This window comes from Scyliorhinus torazame, chromosome 19 (assembly GCF_047496885.1).
Source record: "Scyliorhinus torazame isolate Kashiwa2021f chromosome 19, sScyTor2.1, whole genome shotgun sequence".
Taxonomy (NCBI): Eukaryota; Metazoa; Chordata; class Chondrichthyes; order Carcharhiniformes; family Scyliorhinidae; genus Scyliorhinus; species Scyliorhinus torazame.
This window is the reverse complement of record NC_092725.1, coordinates 47,511,083-47,532,200: the sequence shown is the minus strand read 5'-3', so window position 1 is coordinate 47,532,200 and position 21,118 is coordinate 47,511,083. Positions and strand designations below refer to the sequence as shown.

Here is a 21,118-nt window from a genome sequence, read left to right as displayed (position 1 = left end):
GGGAGGGGGGGGGAGGGGGAGGGGGAGGGGGGGTGCAAGGGGGGTGCAAGGGCCAAGTCCGATGGACCGGGATTGGCTTTGCCAAATTAGATTAAATTGGCTAGAAATCCTCCAAATTAACAAAGGAGGCATCTTAAAAAATATAAAGAAGTTTTCCAAGATGAGTCAGGCAAGATACAGGGCGTAAAAGCCAAGATTTATGTGGATCCTGAGGCTGCACCCAAGTTTTTCAGATTCTGAACCATCCCCTAGGCCTTACCTGAGAAGCCAACATTGAGGGCATTTAAAAGTTTATTGGATAAACATATGGATGATAATGGTATAGTGTAGGTTAGATGGCTTTTGTTTCGGTGCAACATCGTGGGCCGAAGGGCCTGTACTGCACTGTATTGTTCTATGTTCTATGTTCTAAGCTTAAGTCTGAACTCAGATGACTGGACGCATTAGGGATCATCAAATCTATACAGTTTTCGGAGTGGGCGACTCCAATCGTACCAGTGGCAATGCCATCATGAGGATATGCGGAGATTACAAACTAACTGTGAATAAGGCAGCCAAATTGGACTGATACCCAATACCAAGATTTATGCACTAAATTAGCAGGAGGCTTAATTTATACTAAACTTGATATGAGTCAAACGTATCAACAATTAGAGTTACACAAAACATCAACAAAGCCTTATACCAGCTTACCCAGCTATTTTTCTGAGTCTCTTCTGCATGTGCGATTTTCCACCTCTCGATAGAAAGTTTACTACAGGTCCTATCCAAGGTGGTTGTCTTTCTAGATGACGTACTGATTCTAGGAGTGTCTGAAGAGGAGCTTCTCGCATATATCGAAAAATTTAAAAAAGATTTAGGAATACTGGAGTAAGGCTGAAAAGAGAGAACTGTAGGTTCTAAGCTCATGAAGTGATTTGCTGAGGATGCAGGGTAGACGCCAAAGGGTTGCATCCTATGGTGGAGAAGATAAAAGCAATGAAGGGCACACCAGCCCCCCAAAATACATCAGAATTGACATCCTTTTTAGGAGTGGTGAACTTACGGCAGATTTATTCCTAATCTTTCCGCAATGTTGGCATCCCTACACACACTGCTCAGGATGCACCAGAGATGGTATTGGAAAGAGCACCAGACAGAAGCCTTTGAACAAGTTAAACTAGCTTTACAGTCATCCAGTCTCTTGGGTCATTTTGACCATTCAAAAGAGATATCCTTGCCTGCGATTCCTCCCTTTACGGAATCAGAGTAAAGTTTTGGTCCATAAAATGGAAGATGGTGTAGAAAGGCCTGTCACCGATGCCTCGAAGACTTTGACCAGTGCTGAAAAAGCTTACTCATAAATCGAAAAGGAGGGATTAGCCATAATATTCAAGTGAAAAAGCTGCATCAGTATGTTTATGGCTGACACCTAGAATCATACAATCCCTACACTGCAGAGGGAAGCCATTTGGTCCATCGGCCCACCAAAAGAGCACCCTACCTAGGCCCACTCCCCCACCCTATCCCCATAACCTCACCTAACATTTGGGCACTAAGGGTCAATTTAGCGTGGTCAATTTACCTAACCTGCACATCTTTGGATTGCGGGAGGAAACCGGAGCACCCGGAGGAAACCCACACAGACACGAGGAGAAAGTGCAAACTCCGCACAGACAGTATATTAATAATCTTTATTAATGTCACAAGTAGGCTTACATTAACATTGCAATGAACTTACTGTGAAAATCCCCTAGTCGCCACATTCCGGCGCCTGTTCGGATACACAGGGAGAATTTAGAATGTCCAAATTACTCAAGTGACCCAAGGTCGGAATTGAACCCGGGTTCCTGACGCTGTGAGGCAGCAGTGCTAACCAGTGTGCCACCGTTCCACTCATAGTTGTTACTGACCACAATTGGGGTTATTTAGGGAGGATAAGGCCATTCCCCCTTCAGCTGGGGTCGAACGCTGGGCTCTATTGTTAGCAGCCTATGAGTACACGTTTCAACATAGGCCACGCACATATATTTCTAACACAGATGTTTTGAGCCATCTTCCCTACCCAATAATATACCACATCCGCCAGTACCACAGGAAATCGTTCTTGTTTTAACCTTTCTCGATACATTGCGACAGGTCAGGTTTTGGACCCAAAAAGACCCCATATTATCAAACGCATGGTGCTCTACATCTGGCACCATGGCTTCATTTCATGATAACAGGTCTGAGTAGTTACGACCCTTTCAGAGAAGAAAAGAAGAGATACGTTGTGAAGAAGATGTATTATTATGGAGAGTTGGGTGGTCGTTTCTGCTCCCGCTGGGAAGCTATTACTACAAGAGCTACACTGTGCCCGTCCTGGGATGACGAAGATGCTCACACGCAGTTATGTGTGGTGGCCTGGGATGGATCTCAACATAAAGAATGTGGTCAAACAATGTGACCAATGTCAAATGCAGAACCTGCTGTCCTAAGCCTCCTGTCCTAAGCCTGCTATCCTAAGCCTGCTGTACTGAGCCCTAATGCACCCTGGGGACTGGACAGGTTGACCTTGGGTGCAACTGCATATCGATTTTTTGGGCCTATTTATGGGCTCCTTGTTTTTGGTCATTGTTGATCTCTCCAAGTGCTGGTGACTCTCCAAGTGTTGGTGTCATGGGAGTGCATCTTTAAGAATTGGGTGTTTATCAAATAGCTGCAGTGATGTCATTGTGTGGGTGGAGCTGGAAAGTGATTCTGTCTTTTACTTTTGTTTTGAGCTGGGAGCAGTAGTGTGTCTTAGTTTGGCTTTCTTTTTTTTTTAAAGAATAATTTTTGTTAAGGTTTTCACAGAATATCAATACCAGAATGAGAAAGGAACCCAACAGGGTTAAATACAAAACACAGTCAAAAAACAACCCTCCACATCCCCCTCCCCCCTATACAAAAATAATAAATTAACACCCCAACTTAACACAGAGCCAACATAGCAAATATGTACACCCCCTCAGATCCCCCAGTATAATTAAAGATAACTAAAGTAAACCCCCCCCCCCCCTCGAGTTGCTGCTGCCATTGACCAATGTCTACCGTTCTGCCAGGAAGTCTAAGAACGGTTGCCACCGCCTGAAGGACCCTTGTACCGACCCTCTCAGGATGAATTTCACCCTCTCCAACTTAATAAACCCCGCCATATCGTTGATCCAGGATTCCACGTTTGGGGGCCTCGCATCCCTCCACTGAAGATGAATCCTCCGCCGGGCTACCAGGGACGCAAAGGCCAGAATACCGGCCTCTTTCGCCTCCTGCACTCCTGGCTCCTCTGCCACCCCAAATATTGCGAGCCCCCAGCCCGGTTTGACCCTGGTTCCTACCACCCTCGACACCGTCCTCGTTAAGCCCTTCCAAAATTCCTCCAGCGCTGGGCATGCCCAGAACATATGGGTGTAGTTTGCTGGGCTCCCTAAGCACCTAACACACCTGTCCTCACCCCCCAAAAACCGACTCATCCTTGTCCCAGTCATGTGTGCCCTGTGCAGCACCTTAAACTGTATGAGGCTGAGCCTCGAGCACGAAGATGAAGAGTTCATCCTCCCTAGGGCATCTGCCCACATCCCTTCCTCGATCTCCTCTCACAACTCTTCCTGCCACTTACCTTTCAACTCCACCACTGAGGCCTCCTCCTCCTCCTGCATCACCTGGTAAGTTTCCGAGATCTTCTCCACTCCTGCCCACCCCCCCGAGAGCACCCTGCCCTGTACTGTGCGCGGCAGCAGCCGCGGGAATTCCACCACCTGCTGCCTGGCAAACGCCCTTACCTGTAAGTACCTGAAGGTGTTCCCCGGGGGGAGCCCATACTTCTCCTCCAACTCATCCAGGCTTGCAAACTTCCCGTCCACAAACCGGTCTCCCAACCTTTGTATCCCTGCCCTGTGCCACCCTAAAAACCCTCCCTGGTGGTTCCCCTGTATTGGGGTCAACACCGAGGCCCCAACTTCCCCCCCCTGTGCTGCCTCCACTGCCCCCAGATTTTGAAGGCAGCCGCCACTACCGGGCTCGTGGTATACCTCCTTGGAGGGAGCGGCAGCGGCACCGTTGCCAGCGCCCCCAGACTCATACCCACACAGGACGCCGTCTCCAGCCTCTTCCATGCAGCCCCTTCCCCCTCCATCACCCACTTGCGCACCATCGTCGCATTGGCGACCCAGTACTACCCACAGGGGTTGGGCAGCGCCAGCCCCCCCTATCTCTACTTCGCTCCAGGAATACCCTTCTCACCCTCGGAGTCCCTTGCGCCCACACAAACCCCATTATGCTCCTGTTGACCTGCTAGAAAAGGCCTTCGGGATAAACACGGGGAGGCACTGGAACAGGAACAAAAACCTTGGGAGCACCGTCATTTTGACTGACTACATCCTACCCTCCAAGGACAGCAGCAACGCATCCCACCTCTTGAACTCCTCCTCCATTTGCTCCACCAGCTTTGTGAAATTAAGCCTATGCAGGGCCCCCCAGCTCCTGGCCACCTGGATCCCCAAATACCTGAAGCTCCTCTCCACTCTTTTTAGTGGGAGCTCGCAAATCCCCCTCTCCTGGTCCCCTGGGTGAACCACGATCTGCTCGCTCTTCCCCATGTTGAGCTTGTACCCTGAGAAATCCCCAAACTCCCTGAGGATTCTCAATACCTCCGGCATTCCCCCCACCGGGTCCGCCACATACAGCAGCAAGTCGTCCACATACAGCGACACCCTATGCTCCTCCCCACCCCACACCAACCCCCTCCAGTTCCTCGACTCCCTCAGTGCCATAGCCAGTGGTTCAATCGCCAGTGCGAAGAGCAGGGGGGACAGGGGACACCCCTGCCTCGACCCTCGGTGCAACCAAAAGTACTCAGACCTCCTCCTGTTCGTGGCCACACTCGCCATCGGGACCTCATACAACAGCCTGACCCACATGACAAATCCCTCCCCAAACCCAAACCTCTTCAACATCTCCCACAGGTACCCCCACTCTACCCTATCGAAGGCTCTTAGTTTGGTTTTCAATTGCAACTTGTATTCAGACTACAAGGATGTTGGAGACTCTGTCTCTCTCTGCAGGTTAAAAAAGGTGTCTCCAGATCACGTGATAACTTCAAAGCAATACCTGTTTTGTGTAGAGATTTCAAACCTGCTGTCTTTGATAAAAAGGGTCCTTGACTTATGGATGTTGTTAGGAAAGTTATTAAGGGTTACCTATAGAGTATTGTATCTGTGCGGATTATCAGTGTTGGTAGTTGATAAACTGTTTACTGTATGTTTATAAAGTGTTAACTGAATTCATAGAATAAACATTGTTTTGGTTTTAAAAATACTTAAGGTCTCTGTTGCATCACACCTGTAAAGTGGGCCCTTGTGCTGCTCATAACCAAAATCTATTAAAAGTTGTGGGTCAGGTGAACTCCATGATATACTTTGGAGTTCTCTCAATCCTGGCCCATAATATTGGACATACAATGAAGTCCATGACATCATCATCAACGGTAGAAAAAGTGTGACAAACAATTGTCTGAGATTTTGGTCTCAGATAATGGGACTGCTTTTAGTGGTGAAGAATTCCAGCACTCTTCCCTACTACCCTGCTTCAAATGGACTGGCTGAGAGAGCCGTCCAAACATTCAAAAGCTGTTGTGAAGAAACAGTCATCAGCCTCTCTACAAACTGACTGGTCCGTTGCTGCTCACTTACCTTATAGTGAAATGAAAATGAAATGAAAATGGCTTATTGTCACAAGTAGGTTTCAAATGAAGCTACTGTGAAAAGCCCCTAGTCGCCACACTCCGGCGCCTGTTCGGGGAGGCTGGTACGGGAATTGAACTGTGCTGCTGGCCTGCCTTGATCTGCTTTCAAAGCCAGCGATTTAGCCCTGTGCTAAACAGCCCCACTGTATATATAAGACACTGTTTCGAGAGATACTTGTATACTTTAGTAAATAGTTCCTTTGTTAATTGAAGAATGTACTCGGGATGGATGTGGGATTGTGCCCCTTTCCGGGGGCGTGTTCCCGAAAGTCATGTGACCCGATAGGCCCACGGGGCCGGAGAGCGTGAGCCCTGGGGGCGGAGCTCAGTTTTCCCAGTTAGTTAGGAGTTTGAAGTCTGGGAACAGGGTAGCCTTTTGTCTCTCTTGTTATATTCCTTGCCTTTTCCTCCAAGATAGCCAGATATGTAGTGTTGACAAAGAAGATAAAAATAAGAAGTTTAAATCAAAACAAATTTATTTTACACTACTAAACTTGATTAGGTTTTCACACTTTACTAAGTAACAGATAATAAACTAATGATACTGAATCTGTAGTATAGTAATCAATATTCTCTCTACCTATTAAACTACACTATAACTCAACCTCGTGCTTTATATCTCTACAATGAAATCTCATCAGCTTTTCATCATCTTCTCCCAGAATTCCGAGAGATAGAACATAGAACATACAGTGCAGAAGGAGGCCATTCGGCCCATCGAGTCTGCACCAATTAAGCCCTGACTTTCACCATATCCCCATACCCAATAATCCCTCCTCACCTTTTTGGACACTAAGGGCAATTTAGCATGGCCAATCCACCTAACCTGCATGTCTTGGGCTGTGGGAGGAATCCAGAGCACCCGGAGGAAACCCACACAGACACGGGGAGAACGTGCAGACTCCACACAGACAGTGACCCAAGCCGGGAATCGAACCTAGGATCCTGGTGCTGTGAAGCCACAGTGCTAACCACTATGCTACCATGCTGCCTTATACACAATAACGTAGTAACACAATCTAGTGTTGAGCTTCACATAGTTTTTGATGTTAACCCTTTGCTACACTTGTACTATACTATCATTACCTCTCTGTGTATAGTTATTACTTTAATAAACTGTTATTCGTTAATTAACTTGGTGTCGCTAGTCTTTCAGGATATTACAGACTGTTATTTCAAGCAGCTGATTAGACAGTGCATTACATTCTCTCCTGTGTTTAACATTTTGCCCCTTGTCTTTCTTTCAGAACTTCTTCATTCAGTCCTGGAGGGTGACTTACAGAAGGTAATGGAGCAAACTGGAATTTGGGCAAATTATGCAATAATGGATGCAATGAGTTCTTGTTGTCCTTTGCTTCCCAGATTGGTAATAATCTCATTTTAAGCTTGGAAAAATCTGAACCCCTAATGCTTAACTTGCCATTCTGCTTTGTACACAAAAAGAACCAGTTAGAACTGGTTCAGTTGTACATCACATCAGTCTTTAATACCGTGTGAAATGTGACCCCCTGGAACACTTACACCAAACAATTAGTTTCCAGCCAAGTAATCTCTAGCTCTTTACAGATATTTACAGATAATACAACAATATATAACACATGGGAAGGAAACGCAATATGGCGCAGTAGACCATAGCACTTGGCTTGGCATTGGCCATTTCCTCTTAATGGAGGGTGAGCCAACTTAGATGCAGAAAATGCAGTGATCGTGGTTGGGGATTTTGTTTTGTACTTGTTCACCAAGAGTAGCAGAGAGTGTGCTAACTTACCAAGGCTTTATCTGATATCCACATGGCCATCTTGAAACCACTACAAACATGCTCAAGGCAGCTAGCAATATTCGAGAGAAGAGCAGAGCAGGAAATGGCTTATGGAGCTTTTATTTCAATTCAAGGGGTTTCCACCCCTCCATCACTTTCACCTGGTCCATCTCAGACACTTCCCTTCCCTTCCTTGATCTTTCTGTCTCCATTTCCGGCAATAGACAATCCACTAATATCCACCACAAGCCCATTGACTCCCACATCTATCTGGACTACAGCTCTTCGCACCCTACACCCTGTAAGGACTCCATCCCTTTCTCTCAACTCCTTCGCCTCCGTCGCATTTGTTCCGATGATGCCACTTTGCAAAATGGTGCTTCGAAAATGTGTTCCTTCTTCCTCAACCGTGATTTTCCACCTACAGTTGCGGACAGGGCCCTCAACAGTGTGCGGTCCATCTCCCGCGCCACTACTCTCGCCCCCTCGACTCCCCCCTCATTCTCACATTTCATCCCACCAGCCTCCGTATGCAAAGCATAATCCTCTGCCATTTTCGCCCACTCCAGCGTGATGCCACCACCAAACACGTCTTCCCTTCACTCCCTCTGTCAGCATTCCACAGAGACCGTTCCCTCGGAGACAATCTAGTCCACTCCTCCACCATACCCAGTACCTCTCCCATCACGCATGGCACCTTCCCATGCAATCGCAGAAGGTGTAACACCTGCCCCTTTACCTCTTCCATGCTTAACATCCCAGGCCCAAAACACTCATTCCAGGTTAAGCAGCATTTCACTTGCATCTCTTCCAATTTGGTCTACTGCATTCGCTGCTCCCAATGTGGTCTCCTCTATATCGGAGACACCAAAAGCAGAGTGGGTGATCGCTTTGCTGAGCATCTTCGGCCTGTGCGCATTCAGGACCCTGACCTTCCCGTTGCTTGCCATTTTAACAAAGACCCTGCTCCCATGCCCACATGTCTGTTCTTGGCCTGCTGCAATGTTCCAGTGAAGCTGAACGCAAACTGGAGGAACAACATTTCATCTTCCGGTTCGGCACCCTACAACCTTCCGGTCTCAACATCGAATTCAACAACTTCAGATGATCAGCTCTACCCCACCTTGACCCATTTGTTTTCATTTCATTTTAACTGTCTTTTACCATTTCTTTCTTTCTTAATATATATTTAACCCCCCCCCCCCCCCCAATCTTATCCACCTTTCCTTAACCTTTCTCCTCTTTGCTTCACCCTTCCCCTCCCCCCACATCTACAGTTCACCCTCTGATGTTAGTTTCTCTGCTGTTTGGCCTTTCACATCTTTTGTCCTCTCTGGGGACTGCCATTAGCACTCTTTCCCCTTGGTTTCTGTGGCCATTAGCACCCGGTTTCCCTGGGTTTCTGTGGCTTTGACTCTCATCTTTCATTCTCATTCCACAGTATAAATATTTCCCACTTTTTCTGTCTTTTAGCTTTGACAAAGAGTCATCAGACTCAAAATGTTAGCTCTTTTCTCTCCCTACAGATTCTGCCAGACCTGCTGAGATTTTCCAGCATTTTCTCTTTCATTTCAGATTCGGGCAGCATGGTAGCACTGTGGATAGCACAATTGCTTCACAGCTCCAGGGTCCCAGGTTCGATTCCGGCTTGGGTCACTGTCTGTGCGGAGTCTGCACATTCTCCCCGTGTGTGCGTGGGTTTCCTCCGGGTGCTCCGGTTTCCTCCCACAGTCCAAAGATGTGAAGGTTAGATGGATTGACCATGATAAATTGCCCTTAGTGACCAAAATTGCCCTTAGTGTTGGGTGGGGTTACTGGGTTATGGGGATAGGGTGGAAATGTTGACCTTGGGTAGGGTGCTCTTTCCAAGAGCCGGTGCAGACTCGACGGGCCGAATGGCCTCCTTCTGCACTGTAAATTCTATGATAAATCTATGAGATTCCAGCATCCGCAGTAATTTGCTTTTATTTCAATTGATTTGGATAGCATGGCAAGGCAGCAGAGATTGCCAGTCCCTAGTTACCTCAAAGTCAATAAGATTCAACAATGCAGTGTGAGTCTAGTTGTAAATAACCAGTTCTATAAGATCTGGCCCAGGGTCACAGATGATCCAAAATGGGGCTTGGAGTCACAAGAGATTTGAAAGCAGTTTTTTATAAAGCGGCAACAGGTTATGTATGGCACATAATCTTTGATGTGGAGATGCCGGCGTTGGACTGGGGTGAGCACAGTAAGAAGTCTTACAACACCAGGTTAAAGTCCAACAGGTTTGTTTCAAACACTAGCTTTCGGAGCGCTGCTCCTTCCTCAGGTGAATGAAGCGGTATGTTCCAGAAACATATAGATAGACAAATTCAAAGATGCAAGACAATGCTTAGAATGCCAGCATTTGCAGTTAATTAAGTGTTCACAGATCCAGAGATAGGGGGAACCCCAGGTTAAAGAGGTGTGAATTGTCTCAAGCCAGGACAGTTGGTAGGATTTCGCAGGCCAGATGGTGGGGGATGAATGTAATGCGACATGAATCCCAGGTCCCGGTTGAGGCCGCACTCATGTGTGCGGAACCTGGCTGTAAGTTTCTGCTTGGCAATTCTGCGCTGTCGCGCGTCCTGAAGGCCGCCTTGGAGAACGCTTACCCGGAGATCAGAGGCTGAATGCCCTTGACTGCTGATGTGTTCCCCGACTGGAAGGGAACATTCCTACCTGGTGATTGTCGCACGATGTCCGTTCATTCGTTGTCGCAGCGTCTGCATGGTCTCGCCAATGTACCACGCTTCGGGACATCCTTTCCTGCAGCGTATGAGGTAGACAACATTGGCCGAGTCGCACGAGTATGTACCACGAACCTGATGGGTGGTGTTCTCACGTGTAATGGTGGTATCCATGTCGATGATCTGGCAAGTCTTGCAGAGATTGCCATGGCAGGGTTGTGTGGTGTCGTGGTCACTGTTCTGAAGGCTGGGTAGTTTGCTGCAAACAATGGTTTGAGGTTGCGCGGTTGTTTGAAGGCAGGTAGTGGGGGTGTGGGGATGACCTTGGCAAGATGTTCATCTTCATCGATGATGTGTTGAAGACTGCGAAGAAGATGTCGTAGTTTCTCCACTCCAGGAAAGTACTGGACGACGAAGGATATTCTGTCGGTTGTGTTCCGTGTTTGTCTTCTGAGGAGGTCGGTGCGTTTTTTTGCTGTGGCGCGTTGGAACTGTCGAGCGCCATATCCCATTCGTACTGAGTGCTGAATTTGGTGCATTTTGAGTGCTATAGTAAGAGTTTGGTGACCGAGGGAGTATAAGGCTTCATTTTCATCTAAAGTTTAGTCTTTCTTTTATTTAGTTAATTAACTTAAAAGTTGCTGTTTGGTTTAGAAGAAGGTGAATTTTCAATCAGCTTTAAACAGGCTTCTACTTGTAGGCACTTGCAGCTGGAGCTTGTTAATTAGTTAATTGGATTAGGCCAGTTTTCAGAGGCTAGATTCACAGTATAAAAGTGATCCCCTACAGTGCAGACTTTGTTTGCACTGAGTGCTGAATTTGGTGCATTTTGAGTGCTATAGTAAGAGTTTGGTGACCAAGGGAGTGCTGAATTTGGTGCATTTTGAGTGCTATAGTAAGAGTTTGGTGACCAAGGGAGTGCTGAATTTGGTGCATTTTGAGTGCTATAGTAAGAGTTTGGTGACCGAGGGAGTGCTGAATTTGGTGCATTTTGAGTGCTATAGTAAGAGTTTGGTGACCGAGGGAGTGCTGAATTTGGTGCATTTTGAGTGCTATAGTAAGAGTTTGGTGACCGAGGGAGTGCTGAATTTGGTGCATTTTGAGTGCTATAGTAAGAGTTTGGTGACCGAGGGTGTTAGGTGAGGAGGGAGTAAGGTGCTCCTTTCATTTTGTTTCCGACATTTCCGCAAAGAGTGAGAAGAGAACCAGGAGTTTACAGAAAGTGTAGCTGACTGGGAGCAGGGTCGGAGGGCGGAGATCTAGTTAGTCCACCGGGCAGTATATTCTGTCAGGTAAGAGGGGATGGAGGCTAGGCCAGTTGCATGCTCCTCCTGTAGGATGTGGGTGGTGAGGGATGCCACCGGTGTCCCCGCTGACTATACCTGCGGGAAGTGCACCCAACTCCAGCTCCTCAAAGACCGTGTTAGGGAACTGGAGCTGAAGCTGGATGAACTTCGGATCATCCGGGAGGCAGAGGGGGTGATAGAGAAGAGTTACAGGGAGGTAACCACACCCATGGTACAGGACAAGAATAGCTGGGTTACCGTCGGGGAAAAAAACAAACAGGCAGACAGTGCAGGGATCCCTCGTGGCCATTCCCCTTCAAAACAAGTATACCGTTTTGGATGCTGTTGGGGGGGATGACCTACCGGGGGAAGGCCCTAGCGGCCAGGTCTCTGGCACTGAGTCTGGCTCTGGGGCTCAGAAGGGAAGGGGGGAGAATAGAAAAGCAATAGTTGTAGGAGATTCAATGGTTAGGGGAATAGATAGGAGATTATGTGGTCGCGAGCGAGACTCCCGGAAGGTATGTTGCCTCCCGGGTGCCAGGGTCAGGGATGTCTCGGATCGTGTCTTCAGGATCCTTAAGGGGGAGGGCGAGCAGCCAGAAGTCGTGGTGCAGCCATTCTCTGGTGCATTCCCCACAGCAATGCACTGGCCAATCAGAGTTGCCTTGCTTGTTTGAATTTAAACAAGAGCTTGACAGTTAACTATCCCCTGGTGCATTCTCCATGGCAACTCATCGAACCAATCGGAATCCACCTGTCAACTATTCAGCACTCTCTCCTCATGCAGTTTAAATTGTTGTTGCGTTTAGATTTGCTATTTTTACGAACCTGTCCTAATGAGTGCAAGACGAAACGCTGTGCCTCTTTTATCAGGAAAACTCAGGTTGCTCTTTGCTGGACATTGCAGAGGAGCAGAGAGGAACCCCCAGCTATTCTCTGCAGAGTCTGCACGTTCTCCCCGTGTCTGCGTGGGTTTCCTGCGGGAGCTCCGGTTTCCTCCCACAGTCCAAAGACGTGCAGGTTAGGTGGATTGGCCATGATAAATTGCTCTTAATGACCAAACAGCTTAGGAGGGGTTATTGGGTTATGGGGATAGGGTGGAAGTGAGGTCTTAAGTGGGTCGGTGCAGACTCGATGGGCTGAATGACCTCCTTCTGCACTGTATGTTCTATGTTCCTCCGGGTGCTCCGGTTTCCTCCCACAGTCCAAAGATGTGCAGGTTATGTGGATTGGCCATGCTAAATTGCCCTTAGATTCGAAAAAGGTTAGCTGGGGTTACGGGATAGGGTGGAGGCATGGGCTGAAGTAGGGTGCTCTTTCTTAGAGCTGGTGCAGACTCGATGGGCCGAATGGCCTCCTTCTGCACTGTAAATTCTATGATTCTATAATCAAGGGAGAAACGGAATGAAGGGCTAAGTCTTGGATACATGGTTTGCCTGCTGGGAAACAGTATTTATACTTCATCTTCGGAACCCCTCCAGTGCCACGACACAAAGGGAAGGGGCAGGCATATCGTGCAGCATAACTAAAGCTTGTTAAAACCACCTTTTCAGGATTGGAGAACTCCAGTGCTTGATGGAGGACCTTATCACAACTCAGTCTGACTGTACTATGTCAGCAACTATAGACTTTGGATGGAGAAAGAGGCATGCATACAAGTATTTAGGAGAACATACACAGCGACACGGAGGCACAGTGGTTATCCATCTTCATCCCGGCGATGGGGAGGACCGTCATTTTCACCGTCAGTACCCTCCCCGCCAGTGACAGCGGGAGCATGTCCCATTTCTTAAAGTCCCCTTCCATTTGTTCTACCAACCGGGATAGGTTTAACTTGTGCAGTGCCTCCCATTCCCGGACCACCTGGATTCCCAGATACCAAAAGCTCTTCCCTACCATTCTAAGCGGCAGCTCTCCCAGTCTCTTCTCCCATCCTCTTGCCTGGATCGCAAACATCTCGATTTTCCCCATGTTCAATTTATACCCCGAAAAATTGCCAAATTCCCCCAGGATTCGCATTGCTTCCCCCACCCCTCTGAAATGTACAAGAGCAGGTCACCTGCGTAAAGTGAGACCGGTGCTAGAACCGCCCCCCCCTCCCCTGCTCCCCGAACCATCCCTTTCCAGTTCCTAGAGGCTGTTAACACCATGGCCAATGGCTCTATGGCCAGAGCAAACAGTAACGGGGAGAGGGGGCACCCTTGCCTCGTCCCTTGGTGTAGTTTAAAATACTCCGACCTCAGCCGGTTCATACGCACACTCACTACTGGTGCCTGATAGAGCAACCGCACCCAGTCATAAAGCCCTCCCCAATCCCAAACCTTCCCTGCGCCTCTCACAGGTAATTCCATTCCACTGGATCAAAAACCTTCTCCGCATTCATTGCTACCACCACCTCCACCTCCCCTCCTTCTGAAGGCATCATGATAACATTTAAAAGCCTTCAAACATTGGCCTTGAGTTGCCTGTCCTTTACAAATCCCGTCTGGTCTTCCCCTATCACCCCCGGGACACAGTCCTCTATCCTTGTGGCCAGTATCTTAGCCAGCAGTTTGGCATCCACATTCAGTAGAGAAATCTGCCTGTATAACCCGCATTGCTCTGGATCCTTCTCCCGTTTCAGGATCAATGAAATCGAGGCCTGTGACATTATTGGGGGGAGGACTCCCTTCTCTCTTACTTTGTGAAATGTCCTCACCAGCAGTGGGCTCAATATCTCTGAAAACTTCTTATAGAATTCCACCGGATAGCCGTCAGGCCCTGGGGCCTTGCCCGACTGCATGCCCTCGAGCCCCTCAATTATTTCCTCAATCTCAATTGCGGCTCCCAGCCCTTCCACCAGGTCCTCCTCCACCCTCGGGAACCTCAACTGATCCAAAAACTGCCTCACCCCCTCCACCCCAGCCGGGGGTTCCAACTCATATAATTTACTATAAAAGTCTTGACTGGGTCCAGGACAGTATTACTGTCTCTACTCTTTACTTTCCCTATCTCCCTGACTGCCTTCCTTTTCCTGAGCTGGTGCGCTAACATTCTGCTTGCCTTTTCCCCATACTCATAAATCGCCCCCCTTTCCTTCCTCAACTGTTCCACTGCTTTTCCTGTAGTCAACAGTCCAAACTCCACCTGTAACCTCCGCCGCTCCTTCAGTCGCCCCGCGTCCGGGGCCTCCGAGTATCTCCTGTCCACCTGGAGTATCTCCTCCACTAACCTTTCCCTCTCAGCCCGTTCCACCTTTTCTCTGTGGGCCCGTATCGAGATTAATTCCCCCCTGACCACTGCCTTCAAAGCTTCCCAAACCATCGCAGCAGAGACCTCCCCCGTTTCATTTGTTTCCAGGTAGTTCTGGATGGACTTCTTAACCCGCCCACAGATCGCTTCGTCCGCTAGCAACCCCACATCCAGTCTCCACAGCGGGCGTTGCCCTCTCTCCACACTAACCCGTAGATCCACCCAATGTGGGGCATGATCCGATTTCGATGTCCGAGTACTCAGTATCCACCAGCCTCGGTATTAATGCCCTGCTCAGAACAAAAAAGTCGATGCGAGAGTATACCTTGTGGACATGGGAGAAAAAAGAAAACTCCTTCGCCCTCGGCCGTGCAAACCTCCATGGGTCCACTCCCCCCATCTGTTCCCTAAACCCCTTCAATTCCTTTGCCGCAGCCGGCCTCCTTCCTGTCCTGGATTTTGACCGGTCCAATTCCGGATCAATGACTGTGTTAAAATCTCCTCCATAATCAGGTTGTGTGACTCTAAGTCTGGGATCTTACCTAACACCCGCCTCATAAATTCCACATCGTCCCAATTCAGAGCATTTATGGTGAGTAGGACCCCCCGCACCCCTTCCAGCTTCCCAATATGTACCTACCCCCCTTGTCTGACACGATTCTCCCTGCCTCGTTTGTTGATCAAGATCACTACCCCCCTGGTCTTTGAGTCCAGCCCTGAGTGGAATACTTGGCCAACCCACCCCTTTCTCAATCTCCTCTGGTCTGTAACCTTTGGTGTGTCTCTTGTAGCATTGCCACGTCCGCCTTCAGCCCCCTCAAATGTGCAAACACGCGAGTCTTCTTGACCGGCCCATTCAACCCTCTGACATTCCATGTAATCAGCCTGGTCGGGGGGCTCCCCCCCCCATCTCCCCCACCCCCCCCTGCCGACTAGCCATCACCCTTTTTAGGCCAATATCTGGCTCGCGCCCTCCGCCTCCTCGAGCCCCCTTGGGCATTCGCCGTTCCCGACCTCCCATTTGTCCCCTAGTAACAGTTCTGTGGTGTTGGGTGCTCTGGTGCACAGATGAGCCAACACAGTTGTATGTGGTACAACTCTATTTTATTATAACTCTTATAATACAGTTCGTTCTGGATACTCTGCACGTGCTGTCTCCCTGAGTGTGTTTGGCAATAGATGTGTCCTGGTTCTCCTCTGCAGCTAATACTGACCACCAGGGGTCGTGTCTGTGCTTTTATATCTTTCTGTCATTGGTTGTGGTGTGTGTTCTGATTTGTCTGTTGGTGTGTCTATCATGATGTGTGTGTTTGAATATCATGACATCCCCCCTTTTTACAAAGACAAGTGCCTACGTGGTTATAAATATAATTGTGTCGTGAGTGCATCTAAGAGTGTGCGTTTGTATTGTGTACAGCGTGTGTTTATGACGTAACTATTTACATGGGGCGATGTCGGGTGCGTCACACTAACAAGGTTGTACCATAACAAAACTTGGATGCGAGAGAAAAAAAAAAACTTGAACATTGGTCCGGTCAGACGATATCTGGAACAATAAACAACAACAGGTTATAATACAGAAGTGTTTGACTTTTTGAACGTATTAACAGCGTTATAAGTCCAGTCTAATGGGTGACCGCCTCAAGAATGGGCTGGTCCTCAAGCCGGTTCAGCTGTGGAGATTTGGGGTCACACTGGTTCACCTTGGACTGTTGGAGGTGATGCTGTTGCCGAAGTCTCTACTTTACCATTTGTTGTACTTCGTGCAGTGCTTGGTTTTTTCATTCGTGTAAATATAACATTCAACATCTTTGTTAGTGGTGCCCTGGCTGTGGTTTGGTTCTGGTGGCGATGGAAGGGGCATGATCCGTGGCATCTCCACGAAGTCATCCTTGGGAACCAGTGGAGGATCCGGCGTGTGCGTACGGTGCAGTTGCGAGCGTGGAAGGCGGCACAAAGCCCGCTGATTTCGCCTACGCACCAATCCATCCGCCCTGCATGCCAGGAACAAGGTGGAGTCTGTTTTCTTTTTATGTTTGTGGTGGACGGCATCTTGTAGCCGATGGGTCGTTGCCATCGAAGTAGCACCATCACTAATATCATGCAAGGCGATGACTGTGCCAGATGTGGAAGTTGGCCAAGACCGTGTACGCTGGTTCCGGCCACCTGCTGTGCCGGAAGGGCGACTCCGCAGAGAAACGTCGAAGCATGTCGCCTTGGAGAGAGAATTGTTGCTCGCATCAACGTCTGGCGATGGCGCGAGTTGGTGTGTCCATCTTGGACCGCCGGTGCTGGTTGCCACTGCCGACCCAGTGGGACTGCCACGCGATCCATTCCCTGTCGCCGTGGCATCTGCCGTCACCCTGAGCGTGCCATCACCGAGGCCGCGACATCGCCCGTCCGGAGCAAGGTCTGGCGTGCGCAAATCAGAGTCGGCGCTTGGCTGCTCCCCATCTGGAGTCCGGTCTGCCTTCCGTCGATGCCCCCCGTCCGGAGTCCCAACAGGTTCACTGGAGGCAGCCGAGATTCCCTGAAGCTGCACTTCTGGAGTCGGAACATGCAGGAATGCACCAACCAGTGGAGAGGCTCGAGCCATCGAGGGTGGAAGCGGTGCGCCGCCACCGCAGTCGTCAGTGGTCCCACCGTGATCGTTGAGTGCCTCGGTACGCACTAGGCGAGGTCTGTCACCTTGCACCTTTTGCATGGGAAGTGGGATGCTGTCGTCACTCGTCTCACATCCCGTGGATAGATCGTCATTAGCAGCTTGCTGTTCACTAGGGTTGGGTAAATTGTCAGAGTTTTCATCTGGTGGTGCACACCATGTCGGTGGACTGTCATTGTCTTGCCATTGTCCTTCATTTGGGCTTTTCTTCTTTGGAACTTTAAATCTTCCCCCAGACATTGCAGAACCTTGTTTATTACCCCCAAATTCTCCCATATGTATGGTCTCGAATATAGGATCCACTGTTTCTATCGACATTGTACCATTTTCCAAAGAACATTCCGTTTCACTTTTCTTCTCAGGTACCTCATATGTAACTTTGTTTAATGTACATGCCTTCGTGGTCTCTGGGTCTGATTTTGCTGGGACTGGCATGGTCACCGTCTCTCTTTTACTGTTCTCAATTGCCCACATTATACTCCCCATACATAACTGCTTAATCACTGGGGTTAGTGTGGTACAATGGATAATCGGGTCGACCTTATCTGCATCTTCACCATTAGTGGAAAGCACACTTGGTTCACTTGAAACTGCTGTGGGTTTTAAATTCGTTATCTGGCTACTCGATGTCGGTGTCCTCAGGATTCTTGCTCCAATGTTCTGCTCAATAATCAGTGGAGTGTGTATAGGTTCAATGCAATTAATGTTCCCCTCCAGGTTTGAAGAGTCATTACTGACTAACTGCTGGTCTCCGAAGTTGGGATTTTGCGGCATTGTGTTGAAGGGAGACATTTGTCCCTGCTGTAGATATGATTCAGGTTGTGTTATTTCCATTACCTGAGGATCAATGTCTTGTCCATTTTTTCGATCCGTACTAAAACACTGGCAATTCTCAGTCTGCTCCTTGCAAGTTAAACATTCAATTAATTTCGTTAGCAAATCCTCAGCATCCTTCTGTGGCCGTGCAGCATTATTAATCTCTGTTCGGCTACAATGATCCTGAAGGTCAGCGCATAAACCTTTTTTCTTCGGGCTTGGACGAGGCGATTCCTTTGGCTTGTCTTCAGTTGGGCTTGAACAGTCTTCAGCGCTGTGCCCTTTATTGTAGCATGAGAGACCGTCATGGTCATGCTGCTGTGTAGTGGAGCATGGTAGGCTGTTATAGCCTTCTTGCTGTTCACGGGAGCATGGCAGACTTGCATCGTCTGCCGCTGGTTGGTCAGGAGAGGTTGCTAGACCCTCATGGTCTTGTTCCTGCAAGGACTGCGCTCTGGAGTCTTGCGTTCCTTCCATCGTGGAGTCCGTCCACGAGCTCTCTGTGGAGGCTTGTGACACTGGAGTCACTTCTTGTTCGTGCAAGGACTGCGCTCTGGAGTCTTGCGTTGCTTCTATCGTGGAGGCTGTCCACGAGCTCTCTGTGGAGGCTTGTGACACTGGAGTCACTTCTTGTCCGTGCAAGGACTGCGCTCTGGAGTCTTGCATTTCTGCAATTGTGGAGTCTGTCCACGAGCTTGCTGTGGAAGCTTGTGACACTGGAGTCACTTCTGGTTCATGCGAGGACTGCACTCTGGAGTCTTGCATGTCTTCTTTCATAGAGTCGGGAACGTTGAGCGGGACGTGGACCACGCTCTGTGTGGCAGCAGGGCACTCTCCGTGTGCTTGCACCGCTCCCTGTCTGTTAATGTCAGGCTGCAGCATCATCCGGTACTGATAAGTTGGAACGTCATATCTGCTGGATTGAAGATCCTCAAATCCGAAAAATGAATCCGCATCTGCGTCGGATTCAATGTGGGGGCCGCCAATGTGCAACACGAAAGGTTCGTCCGAGTCATAGTCATATAGGACCACGGAGCTATCATTGGGCTCGCGAGGTCCGGAAACACTGTAAAAATCGTCATCGAAGTATTCAAGGTCGGAATCATCGGCTTGTGCGTAGGTAACTGCTTGTCGGAGGGTTCTTCGGAGGTTAAATTCATCTCCTGGGTCAATTTGCGGCACTGTGCTGTCATTCCAGGTGAAGGAAGGTTGTTTTACAGCTTTAACAGATTTTTGTTTTTTTGATTTGGGACGTTTCCCTTTTAAATTGGATTTGGGACATTTCCCTTTTAAATTGGTGCAGTCTGGGGCCTCTGACATCCTGACGCTCGGTATGTAGCACGTAGGAAGCGACTGCGCATGCTCAGATCGCTGTTCCTTTACCGATGGCCGTTTTCTTGACTGCGCATGCGCAGCATCTCGCGCATGCGCAAACAAAACTTCCGGTTCTGCGCACTTCTCGCGCAACTGTGCTAGCGTTATACCTTTAGCAAGATGGCCGCCGACCTCGACCCAGCCTTTTCTCAGGCCCGGGATTTCGGGCTCCGGGATCCCAGCCACGAGGTGAGTACTGCAGCTTTTCTTACCTTTAAGTCCCCATTGGATTGCGTATTCTTCACAGTACTTGGAGAATTTGCCCAGGACTGCCTGGTAATCGTGCCTTTGCTGCCTCCTGAAGAACCTGAACCTTCTGAACATTGCTCTTGCCCTTGCACCGGCGACGGTGAGGAGAAATTCAATTTTTTCCTTATCATCCAGGTCCTTGAGTTCAGCTGCCGCCAGGAACAACTCGAACATTTGCCGGAATCGCCGCCAGTTTTCGTGGAGGTCGCCGTCGCACTGGAGCGCCTGCGGAACCGGGAGCTCGTACATCATGCCTGGGCACTGCTGGTTGTCTGTGTACACGGAGGTATGCCGGCAGGTATCGATCCACTCCTGTACCATGTGGTGTTGGGTGCTCTGGTGCACAGATGAGCCAACACAGTTGTATGTGGTACAACTCTATTTTATTATAACTCTTATAATACAGTTCGTTCTGGATACTCTGCACGTGCTGTCTCCCTGAGTGTGTTTGGCAATAGATGTGTCCTGGTTCTCCTCTGCAGCTAATACTGACCACCACGGGTCGTGTCTGTGCTTTTATATCTTTCTGTCATTGGTTGTGGTGTTGTGTGTTCTGATTTGTCTGTTGGTGTGTCTATCATGATGTGTGTGTTTGAATATCATGACAAGTTCCTCCCCTGTCGGCAAAGCAGCCCCCCCCTCTCCCTCCTCCTCCCCCCCCCCCCCTTTAGCAACAGCACTAGAAACCCAACCCCCCAAGTCAAGCTCCAGCTTAACACCTGCTCGCCCCCCACTGTGCTTCCGTGAGTCAGCTGACCATGCTGACTTGATAGCGCCCACCCATGGCACCAAGCAGTCTGTCTCCCCATTGTTCTCTCCCCTCTCCCCCGCTTGGCAAACATATTAAAAGCATCACATTCCACACTAAATAAACATCAGAAAAAACAATGAAGAAACAGCCACTTTAGAGAAAAAAAAACACCCAAAAACAGAACCAACCCCAAAGACCACCCCCCTTCTAACCAGCCCCCTGCAAGACAAAGTTTACTTTAGCCATCAAAACAGCCCCTATTACACATAACACTACTTATACATATACAGCCCAGCACAACAAATCACCACCACAGTACTCTCCAAGGCTCCAGTGTATTTTAGTTCGCTTCCAGCCTTTTTTCTTTATAAAAGTCCATACTTTTATGTCTGGTGTTTCGAAATAGAAGTCCCGTTCCTCATGTGTGACCCACAGACGGGCTGGGTACAACATCCCGAACTTCACCCCCTTCTTAAAGAGGGCCGTTTTCCGCGCCCAGGTCCTGATGAATGCTCAGCTCACAATTCTCCCACTTGCTG

The 21,118-nt window shown here is 48.9% G+C and overlaps 1 protein-coding gene across 3 annotated transcripts in view; it reads left to right on the top strand.

The window, feature by feature from the left end:
- The window catches only part of dgki (diacylglycerol kinase, iota), a 558,727-nt gene that overhangs the window by 521,107 nt on the left and 16,502 nt on the right, over positions 1 to 21,118 (top strand). For all 3 annotated transcript variants that reach the window (XM_072484255.1, XM_072484256.1, XM_072484254.1), the window contains exon 30: positions 6,988 to 7,025. In XM_072484255.1, the coding sequence (XP_072340356.1) occupies positions 6,988 to 7,025 (38 nt within the window). The remainder of the gene's footprint in view (positions 1 to 6,987; positions 7,026 to 21,118) is intronic.